Raw genomic sequence first — 23,734 nt, forward strand, 5'->3', positions numbered from 1 at the left:
CTGATTAAAGTCAACATAAAAAAAAAAAAAAAAAAAAAAAAAAGATTTACTTTCCCTTTCAAAAGTTTGGGGTCAGTACGATATTTTTTTTTTTTTTTTTTTTTTTTTAAATGCTTGTCATTCTTGTTTTCTATTTAATATATTGTATGTAATTTTAATATATTTGATATAATTTATGTAATTTTTTCCTGTGATGCCAAAGCAAAATTTTCAGCATCATTACTCCAATATTCAGTGTCACATTATCCTTCAGAAATCATTCTAATATGCTGATTTGGTGCACAAGAAACATTTCTTATCAATGTTAAAAACAGTTGCGCTTCTTAATATTTTTGTGGGAACAATGATTTTCTTTTTTCAGGATTCTTTGAATGAGAAGTTCAAAAGAACAGCATTTATTTGAAATAGATTTTTTTTGTAACAAATGTCTTAAAGGGATAGTTCTGTCATTACTGACCCTCATGTCGTTTCGAACCCATAAGACTTTCGTTCATCTTCAGAAGGCAAATGAAGATCTTTTTGATGAAATCAGAGCTTTCTGTCCCTTAATGTTTTTGCTGAATAAAATAATAAAAAGTACACACTACTGTTCAAAAGTTTGGAGTTATATTTATATTTATATAATATATTATATTTATATATATTATATAATCTATATAATATATTTTTTTTTTTTTTTTTTTTTTTTTTTTTTTAAGAAATTTTATTATATTTTGTCTTATTTTTCTGTTCATCAGAACATATTCTTCTATGTTGAATATCCTGATTCACACAGAAATCAACATTGTTTTTGCCTTCTGCATAATGGTAGGAACTGATATGCTGACTTGGGCGTATCACGGCACTGACACTTTAGCCGTTAACATTGGTCTGAGCTGTGAGCTGCTCCCACCAGAGGAGTTGCTCTCAGAGTACTGGGAGAAGAATCACAGAGCGATCTTACAGATTATACAGCAGGTGATTCATTCTTGATCCTGACATCATGAACAAGACATTGTGTTTTTGGGTGAGCTATTCCGTTTAAATATTTACATGGTTTGTGTGATGTCTCGTATGTCAGGTTCATTTGTTTGTGAGGGGTATGGTGACTGATGGTCATTCTGGCAAAGGCATTGGTAATGCCACAGTCGTGGTGAGAGGCTCAAGGCATCAAGTCCACACCAGCAGCACAGGACAATACTGGAGACCCCTGGCTCCTGGTTCTTATCATCTCACTGCCTCTGCTCCAGGGTGAGACCTTAACCTTCACAACAAATGAATATAATGCCAGTTATAAAATGGGTCAGCCATTAAATTTGTTGTGGCATTTTCTCCCAGTTATAATCCAATGTCAGCATCTGTCCGGGTGTTGGAGTCTCGGGTGGGGCAGCTGAACTTTAAGTTGACCAGAGAAGCATTGCATCCATCTGGAGGAGAACAGAAGGACTTTGAGAATCTGGTAGAGCAGCTTTTAGTCCCTGGCGGGCTGGATCAGTTGGTCCGCAGCCTTCTACCTGCTAAGACCCTGCAGTACCGAACCTACAGGGAACGCTCAGAGTTCCTGAGAGGACTGGCCTTAAACTTCCCTCACATCACAAATCTATACAGGTATGCAAACCTGAAGATGTGTCTTTATCAGTGTTGGGGAAAGTTACTTTGAAAAGTTATGCATTACAATATTGCATTACTCCCTTAAAAAGTAACCAATTGCGTTACTTGGTTACTTTTTAAGAAAAGCAATGCGTTGTTACTTTTGCGTTACTTTTTCTCACCTGAGCTATATATATAAAACCAAAAAGTTATATTTTTGGGAAAATGTAAAGGCCCTTTCACACCAAAATTGAAATAATAAGGCTGAAGGAAATGCAAATTCATGCCTGTACAGTAGCGGGCTCAGCTCAAACAAAACTTTCAGCTGTGCTGCCATTCTGGATTGCAGAAGAATAGGATGCAGGAGAAGAAAGTTTAACGCTTACTTCACCAATAAAACAAAAAATCTAAAGTCATTTTTGCTTATGGTTTAACTGAATCATCGAAGGTCAACAGCAAGTACATTAGTCAAATAAAGTGAGATTAAAGGGATAGTTCACCCAAAAATGAAAATTTGATGTTTATCTGCTTACCCCCAGCGCATCCAAGATGTAGGTGACTTTATTTCTTCAGTAGAACACAAATGATGATTTTTAACTCCAACCGTTGCTGTCTGTCAGTCAAATAATGCTAGTGGATGGGAACTTCTACTATAAGAGTAAATAAAACTTGCATAGACAAGTCCAAATTAAACCCTGCGGATCGTGATGACACATTGATGTCCTAAGACACAAAACGATCGGTTTGTGCGAGAAACCGAATAGTATTTATATCATTTTTTAACTCTAATACACCACCATGTCCAACCGCGTTCAGCATTCGCTTAGTAAGGTCTGATCGCGCTCTGACAGCGGCAGTGATGTCTCGCGCATATACTTCAATACTTCAACGCCTCTGCACTTATGCTGCTTTCCAGGCAGGTTTTTGAGCCCGTAAGTCATGACTTCAAACCACGACTTGCATCTTTGTAGCGTTCCAGGCAAGTCACGCCAAACTGTCTGAGCTCAAAGAATTGTGGTAGCTTGATGTAAACAAACAAGCATGGAGGACGTACAGGGCTTATGCTCATTTACAATCGTTTCAGACACATAACATTGTAATACATAATCATGTGTGTATTATTTATCATTATTATATTATTATTAATTTGATTGCAACGTTATATTGTCCTAAAGTCTATTTCTCACCATTTACCACTTGCATAAACACCGCATCCGTAGGGGCTGCCATTGCTGTTTCGCGGGCTATGCGATGTCAGAGCACGGAACTGGGAGTACATCGATCTAGTACGAGTTCATGGGTGGGAAGTCACGGGTTTGACTGCCGTTCCAGTGCACTTTCACGGGTAGAAGGTTAGAAAAACACGGGTTACGGGTTGCCTGGAACACAGCATTACTCTCGATTTCTCTCAACATGGGGACAGGAGAGGTGCCAGTCAATAAATGGGAAAACAAAGTAACTTGCATTACTTATTTGAAAAAAGCTCAGATATTTTGTTGTGAAATGAAAAGTAATGTGTAACTTTACTAGTTACTTGAAAAAAGTAATCTTATTAAGTAACTTACTTGAGTTACTTGAAATGCGTTACCCCCAACACTGGTCTTTATCAGATCTTGCTAAGGACTTGGGAGATTAGATATTTTGACTTGAAGTTGCTATAGTTACCACTATAGCAACTGCATTGCAGTGTGCTAACACCCACTCAGAACACCTTAGCCACCATCCATGGCAAACATCATTCACATTTTTGTAGTTATTTGAGGAAAAATAACTTAATGTAGATCATAGGAATTCATAGAATGGAGTTGGAAGCAGTGGCGTAGCAAGTCAGCACCGGGCCCATATGCAAATTTTTTTACGGGCCCCCCCTCTTTTACAGTCTATGGCCCCCCTTGGTTGTTTTTTTTTTTTTGGGGGTGGGGGGGGGCTTTAATATAAATAAGATATTATCACTAACATGCAGACAGAAATGGTAAAAACATTTATAGGAATGATAAAATGGCTTTTCAACAGTCTACATTTGAATTAGACCGATACGACTCTTGCTTTGGAATTTCAGAATGACCATAGCATCATTTCAGATGCCATGAGTCCGAAGATTATTCCAGTTATGAATTAATTATTCTGTCTTTTTTAATGCACGTTTTATTCCTAATAAATTTACTATAAGTTTCTTCTCTAAATATTTTTCCATCACGTTTTATGTGCATTTTATTTCGTTGAATAAAGAGTATCCACCCCAACGAGTGTACGCGTTACATTTATTCACATCTTGTGCAGTATCTTAAGATGTGCGTAGATGTTTTTTCAGAAAACTAAAATGACTCATTTAAAATTCTGTACTACTTAGGCTACATTACTGCATGCATAAGTTTTCAGAAAGCGAATACTGGTCAAATACAATAGATCATCGCTAAGACATTGCATTGACCATTTTATGGTCCGTTTATTAAGATTCTTAATGATTTTCAGTATATTTAACATAGATAGACTATAGAAAGTTATTGACAACATTATTTCTATTATACTTATTTTTCTGAACATGTACACGGGTTCTGTCGCGCGCACAGACGCGCATGCGAGCCTTTGAAAGTATTTACCTCCCTGAAATGACTTTTTGCAGGTTGGGATGTCTGTAATCAAATGTATATTTCAGCAGGCGCGTGTAACTGCTAACTGTGACAACGCAAAGCGTTCATTTTCAAGACGAACAGATCGCTGGCGCCGCCATTGCGCAATAGTATATGTATAAATTAATGTATAAATTAAGATATATGCCCATAAAAACGGTAAAGAAATATACTTTTGTTATAGTGACGTAATAATCTGTTTGGTTGTAAAATGTCGGCTATTGGCTGTATCATGAAGTAAAATCAAATGAAATCGATAGGCCTACCGGTGGAATTGTTCACAGACAGCATACGCAGCTCAACTAATAAAGGTCTTCATCGCTGGCAAACAATTGGATGCATTTGCAGATTTGCTTTTAATTGACTGTAGGTCCACTGCCACTTCATCCGCTCCGAGTGAGAAACCGCTTCAAACGATTCAGCGCGTGCAGGAACTGAACAAATCATTCAAACTGATTCGCGAATCAATTTAGACAGCTTTACCAACTTGTTTGATCAAGTCTTTGAACAGAATCGACTCAAAAGAGTGATTCATTTGTGAATGGGGCATCGTTCATGAAAAAAGAGACAGCGCGCATGGAATAAACTACGCATTTCTTAACATTTACAGTATTGAATTAAAATAAAGTAACGAGAGGAACATTGCCCATTGTAGCGAAGTAAAAGTACAGATTTTTCATTACAAATGTACTCAAGTTAAAGTAAAAGTACCCACATTTTAATCTACTCTAAAAAGTACAAATTTTCCAAAAAACGTAAAAAATGTACTTCGTTACTACCCACCTCTGGTTTTAATCATTACTTTTTTTCTTCTGGGGTCAGTTTGGGTCAAAGCTCCGAGTTCAGAACTATCTGGGCCCTTGAGATCACCAGCCATTTGGGGATTCCTCAACCTGCCGAACCCAAGATTCGTTTTGTGGCTGGAGTCCATGGTAATGCGGCAGTAGGTCCAGAGTTGCTGCTTGAGTTTGCTTCTGTTCTCTGCCTCAACTATGGCAGAAATCCCGCTGTCACCAAGGCAAGCTTCACAAAACATTGAAAAACATTGTGTCCGCTTGTAAAAACATTGAAATAGATTTTACTCCCAACTTATATTATTTCCAACACCATTGCTGCACAGAAATTAGGGTGTGTTCACACTTTGCAGGTTTGGTTTGATTAAAATGAACTCTGGTGTGATTGCTCTGTTCATGTAGTTATTTGAAAAAGTGTGAACGCTGTCATCTGAACCCTGGTGTGCATCAAACCAGCAGGCCGAGACCCCTGAAAAGGCTTCCAAGTGAACTCTGGTGCAGTTCGACTGATATATGAATGCAACACGGACCTAAGATATCTAAACAAACCAAAAACAGGATGTGATGTCACAAGATGCGACCCTAAAAAGGACAGAATGCTGAAGCATACCCATTTTTTCTTGTCATAGGAACTACGTTGTCCAATACAGTTCATACAGGCATCGGAAACGCCTGCAGCAGATCTTTGTTTGTGTACAACAGAGGAATTCCTGGTGCTGTTTTATTTTATAAACTCTTAACTAGTTCTCAGCTGGTCAAAATGCCATCATATGTTCCGTCGCATTTAGCCCAGAACACCGCATTGGTTTGGATGTTCATTAAGTTCCGTCGCAAAATACTTTTTAGTAGTTTGTTTGTTTGTTTGTTTGTTTCATATATATATATATATATATATATATATATATATATATATATATATATATATATATATATATATATATATATATATATATATATATATATATATATATATAAAACAAACAAACAAACATCTCTCTTTAGGTTCAGATTTAAAAACTACAGTGTGAACACTAAGCGAACCAGGACTAAATATATTTTCTGTTTTTGGTCTGGACAAAAAGAACCAAGAGAACCAAACTACAAGTGTGAACACATCACTGTGACAGATTCAGCAATTTTGCCTTAAGGTGCGTTCACATAACACAATTTTTGGCAGGATTTATAACTAAATAAAAAGTCCATTATGAATAGTTTGTAGATGTATGAAGCGTAGCTCATGCAGAAGTCACTTTCAAACCAAAGCAGCTTTCTGTTGGTGAGTGCAATGAATTTGTGTAACCAACTTGAACACAAGTGAAAGCTCCTTTTCAGCCTCACAAATCTCCTGCATGGACTGAAATGACTGGATTTCGTCCACAACATTTTGCAGAGGAATGTTAAATGTTACCTGACCTTTAGAATTGCAGCTCAGGCAGAGTTTGTGCATCTGTCATTAATGCAGGTTTTTTTTGTTTGTTTTGTTTTTGTTTGTCCTTCACCTTAGCTGATTGACAGGAGCAGGATACTGATTCTCCCGTGTGTAAACCCTGATGGTAGGGAGCAGGCACATGAGGGACTCTGCTCTTCCAGTGTGGGGCACAACAACGCTCATGGAATAGATTTGGATACAGATTTCTTCTATGGTCAGTCAACGCTCTGCATTAAAGTTGTCATTAAAAAAAGCTTGTGAAGTGGTCAGTGAATGACATTTGTTTATACATAGGTAATGCGTCAGTGCAGCCAGAGACCCGTGCAGTGATGGATCTGATTCATGGAGGGAAATTCTCTCTCTCAATAGTGCTGGAGGGAGGCTCTCTGCTGGCCACATATCCCTATGACAGACCTAAACAGCATGGTAACCAACAGCACAATAAAACTGACATACAATTGATCCTCTACAGTTAATGCCTGAGTGACTGGGCTTATGATTGCCACCTAGCCAATGAAAAAAAAAAATGGTTTGCAAAAATTGAATGCATGTATGCTTATTTAATCTTATTTATTTGAAGTATCTTTACACAATTCAGGGTGTGACATGGTACATTTTAGTAAGGTATAAACAGCCATCCAGAACAGCCTGGCAACCATATAGAAATATGTTAGAACCTTCATAGCAAAGTCTAGTTATATGGTGCGTCCCAGTTCGCATACTATCTGTCCTAAATAGTATTCGAAATTAGAATCAGTGCATCCCAAATCATAGTATATTGAAATGAATATTCCAAAGATACCTGGTGGTCTACTTTTTCTGGTTAGAATCTGAAGTGCAGATCTGTGCACACTCTAGGCTAAAATTGTCCACAACCATTGCGCATTGGACAAGGATTCGATTAGAACTACAGCCGTGAAGAATAAAATTATTAATAATCAGTATCTAACACGAAGAAAAGATATTTATTCAATGTTATCCACATATTTAATCTGCAACAGCATCGTGAACTTGCGCTTGTTCAACTTTTAAATGCAGCATTATGTAAACACATGAGGAGAGTTCTCCGCATGATAGACCCACGACTGGAAGAGCAACGTGCGACTACATTTCTCTCCGAAATGGCAGGAAATTATATTGAATTGAATGTGGAAGATTTTAAAGAAACACTCCACTTTTTTGAAAACAGGCTCATTTTCCAACTCCCCTAGGGTTAAACAGTTGAGTTTTACCGTTTTCGAATCCATTCAGCCAATCTCCGGGTCTGGCGGTACCACTTTTAATCATAGCTTAGCATAGTTCATTGAATCTGATTAGACCGTTAGCATCTCACTCAAATAACAGTTTATTTGAGTTTCGATATTTTTCCTATTTAAAACTTGACTCTTCTGTAGTTACATCATGTACTAAGACTGACGGAAAATGAAAAGTTGTGATTTTTCTAGGCCGATATGGCTAGGAATTCTACTCTTATTCCGGTGTAATAATCAAGGAACTTTGCTGCCGTACCATGGGTGCAGCAGGCGCAATGATATACGCAGTGCCTATGACCCCCTGCTTGCACAGGGAGCGTGCCTTGCAACCATTTTTTAATGAGATGCTAACGGTCTAACCAGATTCAATGAACAATGCTAAGCTATTCTAAAAGTGCTACCGCCAGACCCAGAGATTGGCTGAATGGATTTGAAAACTGTAAAACTCAACTGTTTAAATGGAAAATGAGCCTATTTTCAAAAAAAGTGGAGTGTTCCTTTAACTGTGGCAAGATGATTGACATGGCAGTTTAAACGGTGACAGGTTGCACGTAACTAAGCAACAGAGCTGTCCTTTAAAGACGCTGTTATGACGAAGTAGTACGTCCCAAAGCTTGCCTACTCTTCTGCTACACTCAAAAGTATGTACTTTTTCTTCACAAAACAGTAAGCTACATACTTTTAGGGCATAGTATAAGTAGGTGAATAGGGACGCAGCATTAGACTTTTCTTCATATTACTGGAAATGTTATTTTAAGCAAGTCATAAAGAATTTGACTAATGTTGACTCTACAGCAACAAATGAGGAGACGTTGAGATATTTGGCCTCCTTGTATGCCAGAAGTCATCCTTTCATGCACTTGGGTAATGCAGGATGTTCAAAAAAGTCAGGTACTATTGAAAAGACTCTTTCAGATTCAAATATTAAAAGAAAATAGCTAAAATTACATAGAATGGAGTCATCTTCATATGTTTTGTCTATAACTCAACAGCGAAAATCCCAGGAGGTGTCCTGAAGGGTGCGGATTTCAGTGCTCACACTGGCAGTATGAAGGTATTGGAATCATTTGAGACTGTCCAAATGACATATTTTCTGTGTCATGTTTGTAGATATTGTCATATTTCACTTATGACTTAATTGTTGTGACTTTATTTAACACAATGTAGATCAAATTACATGTATTAATTAAAAAAAAAACTGCCATTTTGACCATTTAGGTTACAACTTGTGTGCTGAATGAGACATAACTGTTTACAATGAACAAGTGTTGGCTCTAGTAGTAGTTCACCAAAATGAAAATGGTCATTTAAGCCAGTTAAATCAATCATTATCCAAAAATCTTTCACTGTACTGTAGCTCTCAAATCTCATTTTCTGCAACTTGTATGACTTTAAGAAACTACAAATGTTGTTCTTTCAGGACTTCAGTTTGGATGTGGGTGTTTGCCCTGAGATCACGGTGTACACTGGCTGTTGTATGTTCCCATCTGAACATCAGCTCTTCTCACTGTGGATGGAGAACAGAATGCCTCTTTTCCGCATGCTGCTAGAGGTGGATGCACTTGAACTAATTTTCTTTTCGAAATCTTCTCAGAACAGCCATTTTTTCAAGCAACCTAAACTCATTTAAATCTCTGTTTTGATCTCTGAAGGTTCACAGAAGGCTGAGTGGTGTTGTGAGGGACAGTAAAGGCCGTCCAGTGTCGGGTGCTGTTGTGGTGGTGAACGGCTCTGTGAGTGTTCATGCAGACAGTCAGGGTCACTTCACCACTCTTGTGGCTCCAGGCACACAGCAGCTGCAGGTTCAGGCCCAAGGATATCAGCAAGTGCTCCAGCAGGTATGTTTTAGTAATGACTAATGGCTTTAAAGAGGTGAAATATACAAACCCGATTGCAAAAAAGTTGGGACACTGTAAAAATTGTGAATAAAAACAGAATGCAATGATGTGGAAGTTTCAAATTTCAATATTTTATTCAGAATACAACATAGATGACATATCAAATGTTTAAACTGAGAAAAATAAGTTTAATTTTATACGTTTTTTTATAAGTTTAATTAATTTTAAATTTCATGGCATCAACACATCTCAAAAAAGTTGGGACAAGGCCATGTTTACCACTGTGTGGCATCCCCTCTTCTTTTTATAACAGTCTGCAAACGTCTGGGGACTGAGGAGACAAGATGCTCAAGTTTAGGAATAGGAATGTTGTCCCATTATTGCAGTGGCGTAACTTTGTTTTAAAAAGTGGGTGGGACAGGAATGTGTATGTGCCATTAGTCCCGAGAGCATGTATATTAGTTATAAATATTATAAATACAAGGATCCGCAGTTGATTATCAGATTGTCTTGATGGACTAGGAGCAGCATTTTCGTTTCACGTGCAAGAAGTTCTGGGTTCTAACCCAACCATGTATGATTTTTTTTTTTTTTCTCATTAAAACCAAAGATGTTCATTAAGATTGTATATCAAGAGCAGGGATACAATCAGGGTATCTTCTGTTCATTCATGATTTGATTTGATATTGAAATCAGAAAAAATAGAAAACCACACTTTTTTTTTTTTTTTTTTTCAAAAAATTGGCCTGATTTTTCTTTTTTTCGTTTTGGGGTTGGAAACAAATAAGCAGTTTGAAGATTCAATCTCTACATGTGGGCGGGAATGAAACGCCTCTTTCCGCTTATTGGTCAACCAGACGTCAAACCATGTCATCATCAGTTGTTCATCGGTTCCGCTCAACAGAATAAAAGTCCCTCGCTCTACAGCTGTATGGATTCTTAACGCGTTTATTCTATATTTTATCTCTTTCTCATGAAATATTAATTTACTTTGCAGATGCACACAGTTACCCCCATTCTACAATGTTGGCACAAAGCCTGTTTTATTGAAGTGACCAACTATAAAAATCTATCGAAGCTGCTCAACGCACTGAGCAGCGAATGTATAGGCATACATTGAATTAAAAAGTGCAAATCAGTAGCCTATAGATGTAAATATGCAGCAGTCATAACTTTTGTTTTAGACAACACCCTGAGTTTTGGACATGGGATGAATTTGAAGTAAGACAGATATGAAAATATATTACATGTTATTAGTTCATCAAAGCAGTGCTATAGAGATGGACTTAAAATGTGAATTGGATGATTTGATGACTGAGGTGAACTCGTTTATGCCAATTTGAAATAGGCTATCACACATTTTAAAAAAAGTAAAATAAATAAAGGGAAAAATTTTAAAACTGTTTAAAAATAACCATTATAGTGCTCTCTTAACAAGATATCAATTATACTTTATCATTATCAATATTAGGCTATATATCAAAACCCTGAAATAACACTAACGATAATGAGATAAAGAGTATTTTTATAGCATATTTATTGCTGTCTGTCTGTGTCAGAAATTAACTGTAATTGATTAATTGATTTTCAGGGGATTTTAGGATTTTTTTTCCTAATCTTATTAAATATGTATGCTTTATTTAATGTTAAGTTCTTAAATTTAGTCATTTAAATTACAATAATATAACGCTATAGGTTGTTACCAATTAAATCAGTATCAACCAAAGGCTTGCAGAGGTGTCAAAGAAGCACCACCTGAAGTTGCCTTTAGATTTATGTAGATTGTATGTATATGTTAGATTGCTCAGAGAGGGCAGTATATGTATAGGAATTACAGTTGCATAATATAATGCGATTTAATGTTTTAAACATTTTGAATACAGAAAATTTTAAATGACAAAATGAAACGATAATTGGATATGAAATTAATGTCGCCAGTAGGTGTCAGCAAGTCATTGTGTTAATGATTGAGTCATTTATTTAAGCGATTCGTTCAAAACGCTGATTCATTCAAGAATATATCAGTTGGATCTTTATAAACTTTTGGGCCATTGAATCACTGTCAACTGATTTGTTCAAAGACTCTGATTCATTAAGGAATGAAACATTGCTCTGTGCGCTACGAGTCAGTCACACAACGGTTCTGATATGCATTGGAAGTTTAGTTGGCAGAGAAAATAAAACACCGTTTTGTGACATTCATTAATACTCAATATTAATAAACTCAGAATATTACCTTAAACAAAAGTTATAACTTTAAGAAAAGGAAAAAATAGCATGTTGCCTATTATATACATATATGAAACAGAAGGATAACTGAATATCTGACATTTGACATGTCCTGCACTTCTCTATGAAAAAAAAAAAAAAACCCTCAAAATAGAATAGGCCTAATAGATATGCTGTGACTGTAAAATACACAAATATCCATCTATCCATCCACCCATCCATCCATCCCATGTTATGTAAAACAAAAGACATTTTTACACTCAATGTATGGAAGTTGGCATTTTGATGAGAAAGAGATAAAATGTAGAATAAACACGTTAAGAATCCGTACAGCTGTAGAGCGAGGGACCTTTATTCTGTTGAGCAGAACCGATGAACAACTGATGACGACATGGTTTGACGTCTCGTTGACCAATCAGCGGAAAGAGGCGATTCATTCCCGCCCACATGTAGAGATCGAATATTCAAAGTGCTTATTCGTTTCCAACCCCAGAACGAAAAAAGAAAAATCAAGCCAGTTTTCTCATTTTTTCTGATTTCAATATCAAATCAAAACATGTGTAGCTATTTTGTTCTGTGATTTCAACCTAACAAATAGAGAGTCTCTGCAACAGAGCGATAGATTGAAGCGCTCGTCCGTGTGAACACTGCGCAGTGTGCACGAGCGCCAAGAGAACACTGTTATGCTGCGTTCACACCGAACGCGTCTGGGGCGTCTGAGGCGTCTGATTTACATGTTAAGTCAATGTAAACGCGCGTCTAGGTGTCCTGCGGCGCGAATCAAGCGTCTAGCGCGGCGCGAATAGCGCGGCGCGAATTGAGCGTTCACGCGGCTGACGCGCGAATTGAGCGTCTGACGCCCAAACGCCCGAGTTGAAAAATCTGAACTTTGGCGTAAATTCGCGGCGCGTTAACCAATCAGGGACTCTGCTTTGGTAGTAACGTGTTTATGATGTGATCAGTGGTGGAGACCAGAACAAAGATGTTGCTGTGTGTGTGGCCACCCTGAGCTCTATGATGTCTCATTATATTTTTATCGAGACAGGAATAAAAAGGACCTTGCCTGGAAGAGAATAAGCGAAGAAATTGGACAATCTGGTTAACGTTAGATGTAAAACTTTTTGCATGATTTTAGCCGTTGATACTAGCCCACCTTCTAGCTAGCAAAAGTCGGCCGGCATAACCGAGTTAAATTGCCGCTACAGGTTTCCAACTGACGAGATTATGTGTTTATTCAGAGGATCTGTGCAGAAAGAGATGAAAGCCCCTCCCATGACGCGAATTCGCGTCTGAACACACTTTGTTTAGACGCGCGAATTGAGCGAATTTTACGCGCGTCTGAAGCGTCTGACTTAAAAATGTTCAAGCGTCCAACTAGACGCGTCTGGCGCGAATTTGACGCCCCAGACGCGTTCGGTGTGAACGCAGCATTACGCCTCTGATAGCAGCGTCACCGAGCACTCAACAAGATTTCAAAAACAACACATTCTAGCGCCAGATCGCCTATTGTTAAAGGTCCCGTTTTTTGTGGTTTTTTTGAAGCTTTGATTGTGTTTATAGTGTGCAATATAACATGTGTTCATGTTTTGCGTGTAAAAAAACACAGTATTTTTCACATAATTTACTTATCTGTATACCGCTGTTTTCCACTGTCATAAAAACGGGCTGATGACTTCCTTGTTCTATGAAGTCCCTCCTTCAGAAATACGTAACGAGTTCTGATTGTGCCAGCGGTTCCTGTGTTGTGATTCGACAGCTCTGAGCGCACCGTGCCTGGAAAAGTCACGCCTCTTACCATAACGTGGAGATGCACGCGCTCAGTGTTATTGTAAACATGTCTTTAATTTTACCCTATCAATTTGAGCCGGAATCAGACCCGGTGATTGGACTGCGGGATGAAAATAACAGCGTTTCGACGACATGGCGACAAACACACTCTACAAACGCAACTCTTGTGTATTCCTGTGGGTGGAGGTTAGTCAAAAAACTGTTTTAGTGACGTCATTTAAAGAAGGAAGTATAGGGATGTAGTCCAAACTGGCCGTTCGATGTAGGTGACTTCTGTTAAATAAAATATCTCGCTTGGCATTGAACTTTGAGCTTTAAAATTTAACAGATTTTATTTATACTCTAACAACAACATTACACACTAACTAAAGTTTGAAACATGGGATCACGAAGAACGGGACCTTTAACTCTAATCAACTAGAGGTGTTTCTTTTGTATTACATATCCGTGCCACGAGAGGTTTCAAAAAGTGGTCGGGACAATATCGACCCTTTCAAAAAGTGGTAGGGACATGTCCCACCCGCAAATTACGCCTATGCATTATTGTCTAATACAGGCTTCTAGTTGCTCAACTGTCTTAGGTCTTTGTCGCATCTTCCTCTTTATGATGCGCCAAATGTTTTCTATGGGTGAAAGATCTGGACTGAAGACTGGCCATTTCAGTACCCGGATCCTCCTCCTACGCAGCCATGATGTTGTAATTGATGCAGTATGTGGTCTGGCATTGTCTTCCCTGAAAGAGACGAAATCTGGATGGGAGCATATGTTGTTCTAGAACTTGGATATACCTTTCAGCGTTGATGGTGCCTCTCCAGATGTGTAGGCTGCCCATGCCACACGCACTCATGCAACCCCATACCATCAGAGATGCAGGCTTCTGAACTGAGCGCTGATAACAACTTGGGTTGTCCTTGTCCTCTTTAGTCCGGATGACATGGCGTCCCAGTTTTCCAAAAAGAACTTCAAATTTTAATTTGTCTGACCACAGAACAGTTTTCCACTTTGCCACAGTCCATTTTAAATGAGCCTTGGCCCAGAGAAAATGCCTGCGCTTCTGGATCATGTTTAGATATGGCTTCTTTTTTAACCTATAGAGTTTTAGCCGGCAACGGCGAATGGCACGGTGGATTGTGTTCACCGACAATGTTTTCTAGAAGTATTCCTGATCCCATGTTGTGATTTCCATTACAGTAGCATTCCTGTATGTGATGCAGTGCCGTCTAAGGGCCCGAAGATCACAGGCATCCAGTAAGGTTTTCCGGCCTTGACCCTTACGCACAGAGATTGTTCCAGATTCTCTGAATCTTTGGATGATATTATGCACTGTAGATGATAACTTCAAACTCTTTGCAATTTTTCTCTGAGAAACTCCTTTCTGATATTCAGGGGCGGATCTACTGGGGTGGCACAGGGTGGCAACTGCCACCCTAAGAAAAAGCTTTGCCACCCCATCTGCCACCCCAAAATTATCAGAGAATAAAATAGAAATGTTAGCAGTGTTTCAAATACTACTGCTTTTCAGCAGTGGCGCTTCAATGTGATGACACAAAAAAGACAGCGTATTGCAAAATAATGGCAAGAAAACGCGTCTTTCAATAAACTGCATGACGATTGCACGCGCACGCAGCGCGCCCAGTGTAGTCAGCTTCATTAACAAATGACTCTTATGAACCGATTCTTTGAGAGTCAAAAACACAAAGCGCAGCCAAGTTTACCCCTATTTCTTCGTGAATCTGAAAATTACTGCTTCTCACCTAACTCAGAAGTCCTTTTCATTATTTTTTGCGAGCTGATTCACCGACCGCCCGCTCTACTTTCATCATGGTCTTTTTGCCATCCGACGAAATGGTAACATGAAATCAATTAGAAGATCCCGATCACAGAAACTAGTTAGGTAAGAATCTAAATGTGTTTTATCTTTTCTAACACGTGTGTTTTCTAACACACATTTTCTAACACATTATAAGTGATTCAGTTGGCCCAGTTTCCCAAACCATTCGTTCAGTTCTCAAAACAAAGACACATTTCTCAAAACGTTTAACAATGACAACATTAGGTAGCAAAACTGATGACAGACCAGTCAAAATCTAAATGAAAGCTGGATGAAAAATTTACAGGGGTTTTAAACTTACTGTACACACCAGTACTTTAGATGAGGGAAATTTCACTATGGACAGTAAACTGTAGCAAGTTGTACACCCTCAAACTTGTGATTGTCAACTTTCTCTGTAGCCATTTGTACTGTATTTTTGCAGAACTGAGAATGACTGCCTAGGGATATAGGCCTTGTGTTGTGTCCGAAGACCAATACACTGCTATAATACTGTAATCAATACAGTATTAGTGATTTTAGTGCCGGTTTGATTCAGAAGCATCGGCAGTTTGATGCTGTGAAAAAGATCCTTCATGTTTCGGACATGAAGTACCCTTTGCTTTATCCCTGCACGTTAAGAGTGTTGGTGCATGGAAAGCCTCAATTATTCCGTTGCCCAAAGGAAGCCGAGATTTTCTTTAAAGACTTCTTTGTCACTTCTCCATGATTGTTGTACCACTCTAAGTCACGTAAGTGATATTTCCTGTTTTTTTTTTTTTTTTTTTTTTTGAAGAAAGAAACGATGTAAAACAATCTTCCTAAGCGTGGATCAGTGATGGAGTTATCTTTTTGTGGTTGTATAAGATGTTTAATAAGATGTTGTAGAAGTTTTTTTATTTTTTATTTTATTTTATTTTTTTTTTTTGATTATATGAATGCTTTGGCCCTTTTCTTTTCTTTTCTTTTCTTTTCTTTTCTTTTCTTTTCTTTTCTTTTCTTCTTTTCTTTTCTTTTCTTTTCTTTTCAATATACCTTATTGCAGTTCGATTCTGACCTTGTAGATGCTAGCTTTATTTTTGTGTGTCTGTGTGTGTTTTGTTTATGTGGTGCGTTGTGTATTATTTTATTTTATTTTTTGTTTTTGTTTTTTGCTCAACCTGTTTTTCCTTTTTTCACCCTTATCATGTATTCATTCTTTTCTCTCTCTTTCTCTTTCTTTCTTTCTTTCTCTCTCTCTCTCTCTCTCTCTCTCTCTCTCTCTCACTTCCGGTGTGATTGTTGGGCGAGAGTGTGCGAGGCGGCTTGAGTGGTGCAGAGTGGTGTGAGTGAAACTTTTTTCTTCTTCTTTCTGTTTATCCCTTTGAGCGTTTATTACTTGTTGTAAGTTTTGTTAGTTTAGTTTGTGGGCCGCGTGCTGTCCTCCATCTGGAAGCATGTCGGCCCGACAAACGCAGGGGTTGAGTTCACTCACGAGACGTCATGCTATTAAGGTGGCGTCTACGGTGAGTGTAGAAGATTGTTGTTTGGCTGTTGGAGAGGTAGTGGGACATGCTAGTGTTTTGTCCGCTTCTAGAATGAATAACGCAACGGTGGTTTTCCTGGACAGCGTAGACAAGGCGAATGAGTTGGTAGAACGGGGAATTGTAATTGAAGGGGAATTCATTTCTGTTCTCCCGCTCTCCTTACCAGCTAAAAAAGTTATCCTATCGAATGTGCCACCTTTTGTTAGTGATGAAATTCTAACGAGGGCTTTGACACGATATGGGAAGTTAGTGTCCCCAATAAAAAAGATTCCCATAAGCAGTGAGTCGCCTTTATTGAAACATATTGTTTCTTTTAGACGGTTTGTTTACATGATTATTCCGGATGATGCTGACTTGGATTTGACACTGAATTTTCGAATCGATGACTTTAGTTATGCTATTTTCGTCACCACTGGAAAAATAAAGTGCTTTGGATGTGGTAATGCAGGGCATTTAATTAGGAATTGTCCAAATAAAAATGCTGATATGGAGGAAAGGAATGAAAACGGAACAATTGAACAGGATAATGAAGAAAAGGGGGCGAAGCAGTCTGAGGTGGAAGGTCAGGAAGCAAGCTTGGTTTTGACAGAGGAGGTTGTGGATCGTCCAGTAGAAGTTGAGGGTAATTCAGTTTCTTCTCAGATCAAGGAAGTTGATACAAATTCTAATGTCCTAACTATAACTAATGGCGTCGGTGTCTCTGACACAGTGGCTTCATCTTCAGAAGGTAAAAAGGAAGGTGTAAATGGTGTAGATAATCAATCCAGTGTAGTGAATGAAGATGCACAGCTTACAGCAGAACAACAGCAACTTTTTTTCAAAACTCCCCAAAAGAGGAAAATGAAAAATAAGTTGCTAGACGCTAAAATGAGCAAGACAATTGAATTGCCAAGTGAGGAAAGGCAAGAGACGGAAAGTGACAGTGACTCGTCTGAATGCAGTGTGAGTTTCTCGCAAGGTGAAGCTTCTACTCGCAGTTATGGTCTTGAGGACATAACAATTGTTCCTCAGATCAACAAAAAATAAAAGGGGTGTAAAAGTGCAGGAATATTTTCCTGATCTGAAGCAATTTGTTGATCGAGCAAAGAGTTGGATGGCTAGTGATTCTTTTACCAATAAAGAAGTGTATAGGCTGAAGAAAATTGTGAGGAACATAAACAGCACCTTAAATAATGATGCTTTATAAGATGAAGAAGGAGAATAATTTTTTCTCTTTGGGTGGTAAATTGTGCTTTTTCTTTTTCTTCATTATGAGTGAAGTACACATTGCGTCTATGAATGTTAATGGCGCAAACAATGCTAAAAAAAGAGCACAGATTTTTGAAGAAATAGAACAGAAGAACATAGACATAATCTTGCTACAGGAAACTCATAGTAGTATAGATAATGTGGTTGACTGGATGAAGGAATTTAGTGGTGTATCTGTATTAAGTCATTATTCAAATGTGAGTGGTGGGGTTGCTGTTTTATTTAGTAAGAATTTTAAACCAATCTCTTATGATGTAGATGAAATTGTGAAAGGTAGAATGTTAAAAGTCAGAGCTGTTTATGAAAAATTTGTATTTGTTTTTATTTGTGTTTATACTCCAACTGCACCTATAGAAAGGATATTGTTCTTAGATACTCTTTGTTCAGCACTAGAAAATTGTTGTACTGAAGATTTGTTATTTGTGGGTGGTGATTTTAATTGTACTGAACTGGATATAGATAGGAATCATGTAGAACCTCATATGGCTTCACGCAAACGTTTAATTCATTTAATTGAGAAGTATGGTTTATGTGACATTTGGAGAGTAATGAATGGTGATGAAAAGCAATATACATGGGCTCATGCACGTGATAATTATATATCATTGGCTAGGTTAGACAGATTTTATGTTTTTAAACATCATTTGAATGTGTTTAACAAATGTTTTATCACACCTTTGTCTTTTACTGATCATAGTATGGTAAGTTGTAAATTTATTGTTAATTCAGTAAAGCCTAAAAGTGCATATTGGCATTTTAATACGAGTTTATTAAATGATAAATTATTTATTGAATCATTTAAATTTTTTTGGAAAGATTTTAAAGAGAAAAAATCTACTTTTAAATCCATACAACAATGGTGGGATTATGGCAAGGTGCAGATAAAACAGTTTACGCAGCAGTATACTCAAAATGTCACAAAAGAATTGAATCATTCTTTAGAAAGGCTTGAAAAACAATTGATGGATTTACAAAATTTGGCTCAAACCTCAAGTGATAAAAATTTTATGGAAACCTTTTTTAAGAAAAAAGCTGAACTTAAAGAGTTGTTAGAGCATAAAGCACAAGGAGCATTAGTTCGTGCTCATTTTTTAAATATTGATCAGATGGATGCACCTTCCAAGTACTTTTTTGGTCATGAGAAGAAGAATGGGCAAAAACGCTTTATTCATGCTCTGCGTTCTGAGGATGGTACTTTGTTATCAAATCCCAGGCAGATTCGTGATATAGCTATGCGGTTTTATCAGTCTCTGTACAGTAATGAACTTGAGCCAAACTATAAAGGAAAATCTCCTTTCATAGATGATCTACCAAAGATCTCAGGAAAATCCAATGAAGAACTGGAATGTGGCCTAACTCTGGGAGAGCTGTATAAGGCACTCCAAGATATGGAATCTGGAAAAGCTCCAGGTGTAGATGGGCTTCCAGTGGATTTTCTGAAAGCGTTCTGGTCGGAAATAGGAGTTGACCTGCTGGAGGTGCTCAATGACAGCTTGCTGAAGGGTGGGTTGCCGTTGAGCTGCCGAAGGGCAGTGGTTACTCTTCTTCCCAAAAAAGGAGATCTAACTGAGATCAAGAATTGGAGGCCGGTATCACTTCTGTGCAGTGACTATAAATTATTCTCTAAAACTTTAGCTAATAGATTGACTAAAGTAATGGGACAGGTGATCCATCCGGATCAATCTTATTGCGTACCTAGCAGGTCTATATTTGACAATATTTCTTTAATTAGAGACATTATGCAGGTTTCCAAAATGTTTAATATCAATTGTGGTTTGTTATCTCTTGACCAAGAGAAAGCTTTTGATCGGGTCGAGCATGCTTATTTGTGGAATGTTTTAGAAGCCTTTGGTTTTAATGAAAAGTTTTTAAACATGATTAAAATTCTTTATAGTGACATTGAGAGTGTTATTAAGATTAATGGTGGCTTATGTGCTCCATTCAAGGTCAGAAGGGGTATTAGACAAGGATGTTCACTATCAGGAATGTTATATTCTCTTGCTATTGAACCACTTCTACAAACAATCAGGAAGAACTTAGATGGTTTTAAGGTACCACATTGTAATGTTAATTTTTGTTTATCGGCTTATGCTGATGACCTTATAATAATTATTAATAAACAAAGTGATATAAATGTTTTATCTAGACTAATAGAGGAATTTGGTAAATGGTCTTCAGCAAAGGTAAATTGGAAAAAAAGTGAAGCTCTCTTATTAGGGAATTGGAATGAGGGGAAACCAAGTCTTCCTGAAGGTTTGTGTTGGAATAGGTGGGGTTTGAAATACCTTGGAGTTTTTTTAGGAGACGATAATGTTTTACAAAAAAATTGGGATGGTTTGTTGCAAAAAGTTAAAGGTCGTTTAGACAAATGGAAATGGATTCTGCCCAACCTGTCTTATAGGGGAAGAACACTTATTGTAAATAATTTGGTTGCTTCACTTTTATGGCACAGATTGGTTTGTATTGATCCTCCAGTGAAATTGGTGGCTGAGATTCAAGCGGTTTTTGTTGACTTTTTTTGGGACAGACTTCATTGGATACCACAGAGTATTTTATTTTTACCTAAAGAAGAAGGGGGCCAAGGACTGATCCATCTCCAGAGCAGGATCGCAGCTTTTCGGCTACATTTTTTGCAAAGACTTCTGGATGGACCCATGGATGTTAGTTGGAGGGCGATAAGCTGTGTTTTACTGAGAACTGTTGGAAATTTGGGGATGGATAAGTCACTTTTTTTAATGGATCCCAAGTGCTTGGATTTTTCAAAGCTGTCGTCTTTTTATCAACATCTTTTAAAGAGTTGGAGTTTTTTTCATATTGAAAGGATTGAAAATTTCCATTCCATTTTTTGGTTGCTGAATGAACCTTTGTTTTTTAAAGCAAGATTAGATCTTTCAACGTCCAATTTTTTACCAGGATTCAGTAAGACATTAAAAGACTCTGGAGTTTTTGTTTTAAATCAGTTGATGTGCCTAACTGGGCCTCACTTTGAGAATGTGGAGGCTGTTACTGAAAGACTGGGAATAAGGTCTGTTCGGTCAGTTAATCGTTATCTGACTAAGTTAAAAGAAGTTTTTATGGATGAAGAAAAAATGATGTTAGAGGATTTCTTTCTAGGGACTAATGTCCCTGACAGTGAAGATCCGTTTCCTTGTTTGTTAATCCAACCGAATTTTGAAGGGTGTACAGGTTGTTTCTTTGATTTTAAAAAGTTTTCATCTGTTGATTTTTTTTCATGTGTGGGGAAAGATTTATATAAAATGTGTGTGCTCTTATTTAACAAAAGGACACTTGATAAGAGAGTTGATACCCCTTGGCGTTCTGTTTTAAAAGTAGGTGATGAGGTAAGACCTGAATGGAGAGTATTGTACAAGCCACCATTATCAAAAAGAACAGGAGATTTACAGTGGAGAATACTTCATGGAGCTATTGTGGTGAATTCCTTTGTGTCAGTTCTGGATTCTAAGAGTAACTCAGGTTGTCCTTTTTGTTCTCAAAAAGAGACTGTTTTTCATGCTTTTATGCAATGCCTCAGACTTAAACCTTTGCTTGTAATGGTAAAAGAGTTGTGTAATAAGTTTAATGTATGTTTTTATCCTGAAACTTTTATTTTTGGTTTTAAATATGCACAAAAAGAGCGTGTTAAGTTTCAATTGTTGAACTTTATCCTTGGGCAAGCTAAGTTGGCAATCTACATGAGTAGGAAGAGCAAAATAGAACAAAAAAGTAATGATGATATTATTGTTGTCTTTAAGTCTTTACTTAAAGCAAGAATTTTGGTTGATTTTAGATTTTATAAAGCTATGTGTGATCTTTCTACTTTTGATTTAAGATGGTGTAAGTGCAGTGTTTTGTGTACAATTGTTGCTGATGAACTATTTTTTTGTTTTTAATTTTTGTGTAAAAAAAACACAAAAAAGAGAAGGAAAAACATGTAATTTTGTGAAATATTGTATTTTGTTTTCTGGTTATTTGTAATAAAGTTTTTTCTAAAAATCAAAAATCTCTCTCTCTCTCTCTCTCTCTCTCTCTCTCTCTCTCTCTCTCTCTCTCAAATTCAAATTCAAATTCAAAATAGCTTTATTAGCATGGAGAAAGAAATCTTTACATTGCCAAAGCATTAATAACACTGTACAGTAAAAATAAATAAATAAAATAATAATAATGAAGAAAAAAAAAAAAAAAAAAAAAATCTAGCAATAAAATAGCAATAATAATAATAAAATTGCAATAAAAATGTTAAATCTTACAATATTTATAGAAGTGTCTCTAGGCATTTAGTGAGTAGTGAGTGTGTTGGTAGTTCTGTCCCGCTGGAGGCTCTTTCCTGGTGACAGGACCTCACATACCTGGCCGATAGGTTTGAGCTTGCTGGGCTTTCTCCTAGCAGGTATGGGAGTTTGTCCACATTTGGTTTCTGTTGGAAGTCTTTGTGGTGAGTTGTGAAATGGGGATAGAAAGTGTCCCTAATTTGTGCATATTTAGGGCAGGATGTTAGAAAGTGCAGTTCTGTTTCCACTTCATTCTCTGTGCAGTGGGGACACAGCCGCTCTTCCTGTGGTAGCCAGGTCTGTCTGTGTCTGCCTGTCTCTATGATGAGATTGTGTTCACTGAGTCTGTACATGCTCAGGACTTTTCTCAGTTTAGGGTCACTCACTGTACTGAGGTATCCTGCCAATTCATATTTTCTGTTTAGGGCCAAATAGCATACCAATTTTCTTTGTAGGGCTGTTGCATCTGTCCAATGTTTTAGGTATTTTTCTTTTTGTGTTTTAATTATTTGGTTTGGTCTGGCTAAGTTTTTATTTTCAGTCAGACATGTTGTGGTTTGTGTAGTCAACTCCAAGACCAATTTGCCGAGGGCGTTTCTTCCTGGTGTCAGCTCTTGGTAGTTCAGGGCTTTGTGATGGAGTGTCTGTTTATCACTATTTTTTTAGGTGGGTATGGAATTTAATGGCCCTTTTTTGAATTGTGATTATAAGTGGTCTATAATCCTAATTCTGCTCTGCAGGCATTATTTGGGGTTTTGTGCTGTACTCGGAGCAAAACTTTGCATAGTTTGGTCTGCAGAGTCTCTATTGGGTGTTTGTCCCATTTAGTGAACTCTTGGTTTGTGAGTGGACCCCAGACTTCACTCCCGTAGAACGCGATGGGTTCTATTACTGATTTGATTATTTTTATCCAGATTCTGATTGGGATGTCAATTTTAATATTTCTCTTAATTGCGTAAAAAGCTCTCCGTGCCTTGTCTTTCAGGTCGTTAACAGTTTTATTAAAGTTCCCTGTGTTACTAATAGGGGTGACCCTGAATAGTCGACGATTCGAATCTTCGATAGGAGCCTGATTCGACTACCAATCTCACAGTCGAATCGTCGCAGAGGTGTTATAAGACGAGATATGGGGCGCTCAATATCTGATTTTACATAGACGTACCGGTTCTTTCCCAATAGGTTAATATACAGCCTATTATGTTAATAGTATAAATAAAAATGTGAAAAGAAAGAAGCTTTTAATAAATATTTTTAATGTGCGTGAATAAATCCAACCTGTGACCGATTTTTAAGTTTCACTTCCATGATCCGTGACCGGCAGAGGAGCATCTTTACGGCAGGGATTAAATCTC

General features: G+C 37.5%; 1 protein-coding gene across 1 annotated transcript in view; it reads left to right on the plus strand.

Annotated features, from left to right (window-relative positions):
• Positions 1-23,734, plus strand: part of cpdb (carboxypeptidase D, b) — a 68,702-nt gene that overhangs the window by 13,927 nt on the left and 31,041 nt on the right. The window contains exons 10-19 of the mRNA XM_048165304.1: positions 812-957; positions 1,061-1,230; positions 1,318-1,587; positions 5,022-5,217; positions 6,498-6,636; positions 6,717-6,848; positions 8,471-8,566; positions 8,668-8,729; positions 9,096-9,227; positions 9,328-9,513. Coding sequence (XP_048021261.1) covers positions 812-957; positions 1,061-1,230; positions 1,318-1,587; positions 5,022-5,217; positions 6,498-6,636; positions 6,717-6,848; positions 8,471-8,566; positions 8,668-8,729; positions 9,096-9,227; positions 9,328-9,513 — 1,529 coding nt within the window. The remainder of the gene's footprint in view (positions 1-811; positions 958-1,060; positions 1,231-1,317; positions 1,588-5,021; positions 5,218-6,497; positions 6,637-6,716; positions 6,849-8,470; positions 8,567-8,667; positions 8,730-9,095; positions 9,228-9,327; positions 9,514-23,734) is intronic.

This window comes from Megalobrama amblycephala, linkage group LG18, assembly GCF_018812025.1.
Source record: "Megalobrama amblycephala isolate DHTTF-2021 linkage group LG18, ASM1881202v1, whole genome shotgun sequence".
NCBI lineage: Eukaryota > Metazoa > Chordata > Actinopteri > Cypriniformes > Xenocyprididae > Megalobrama > Megalobrama amblycephala.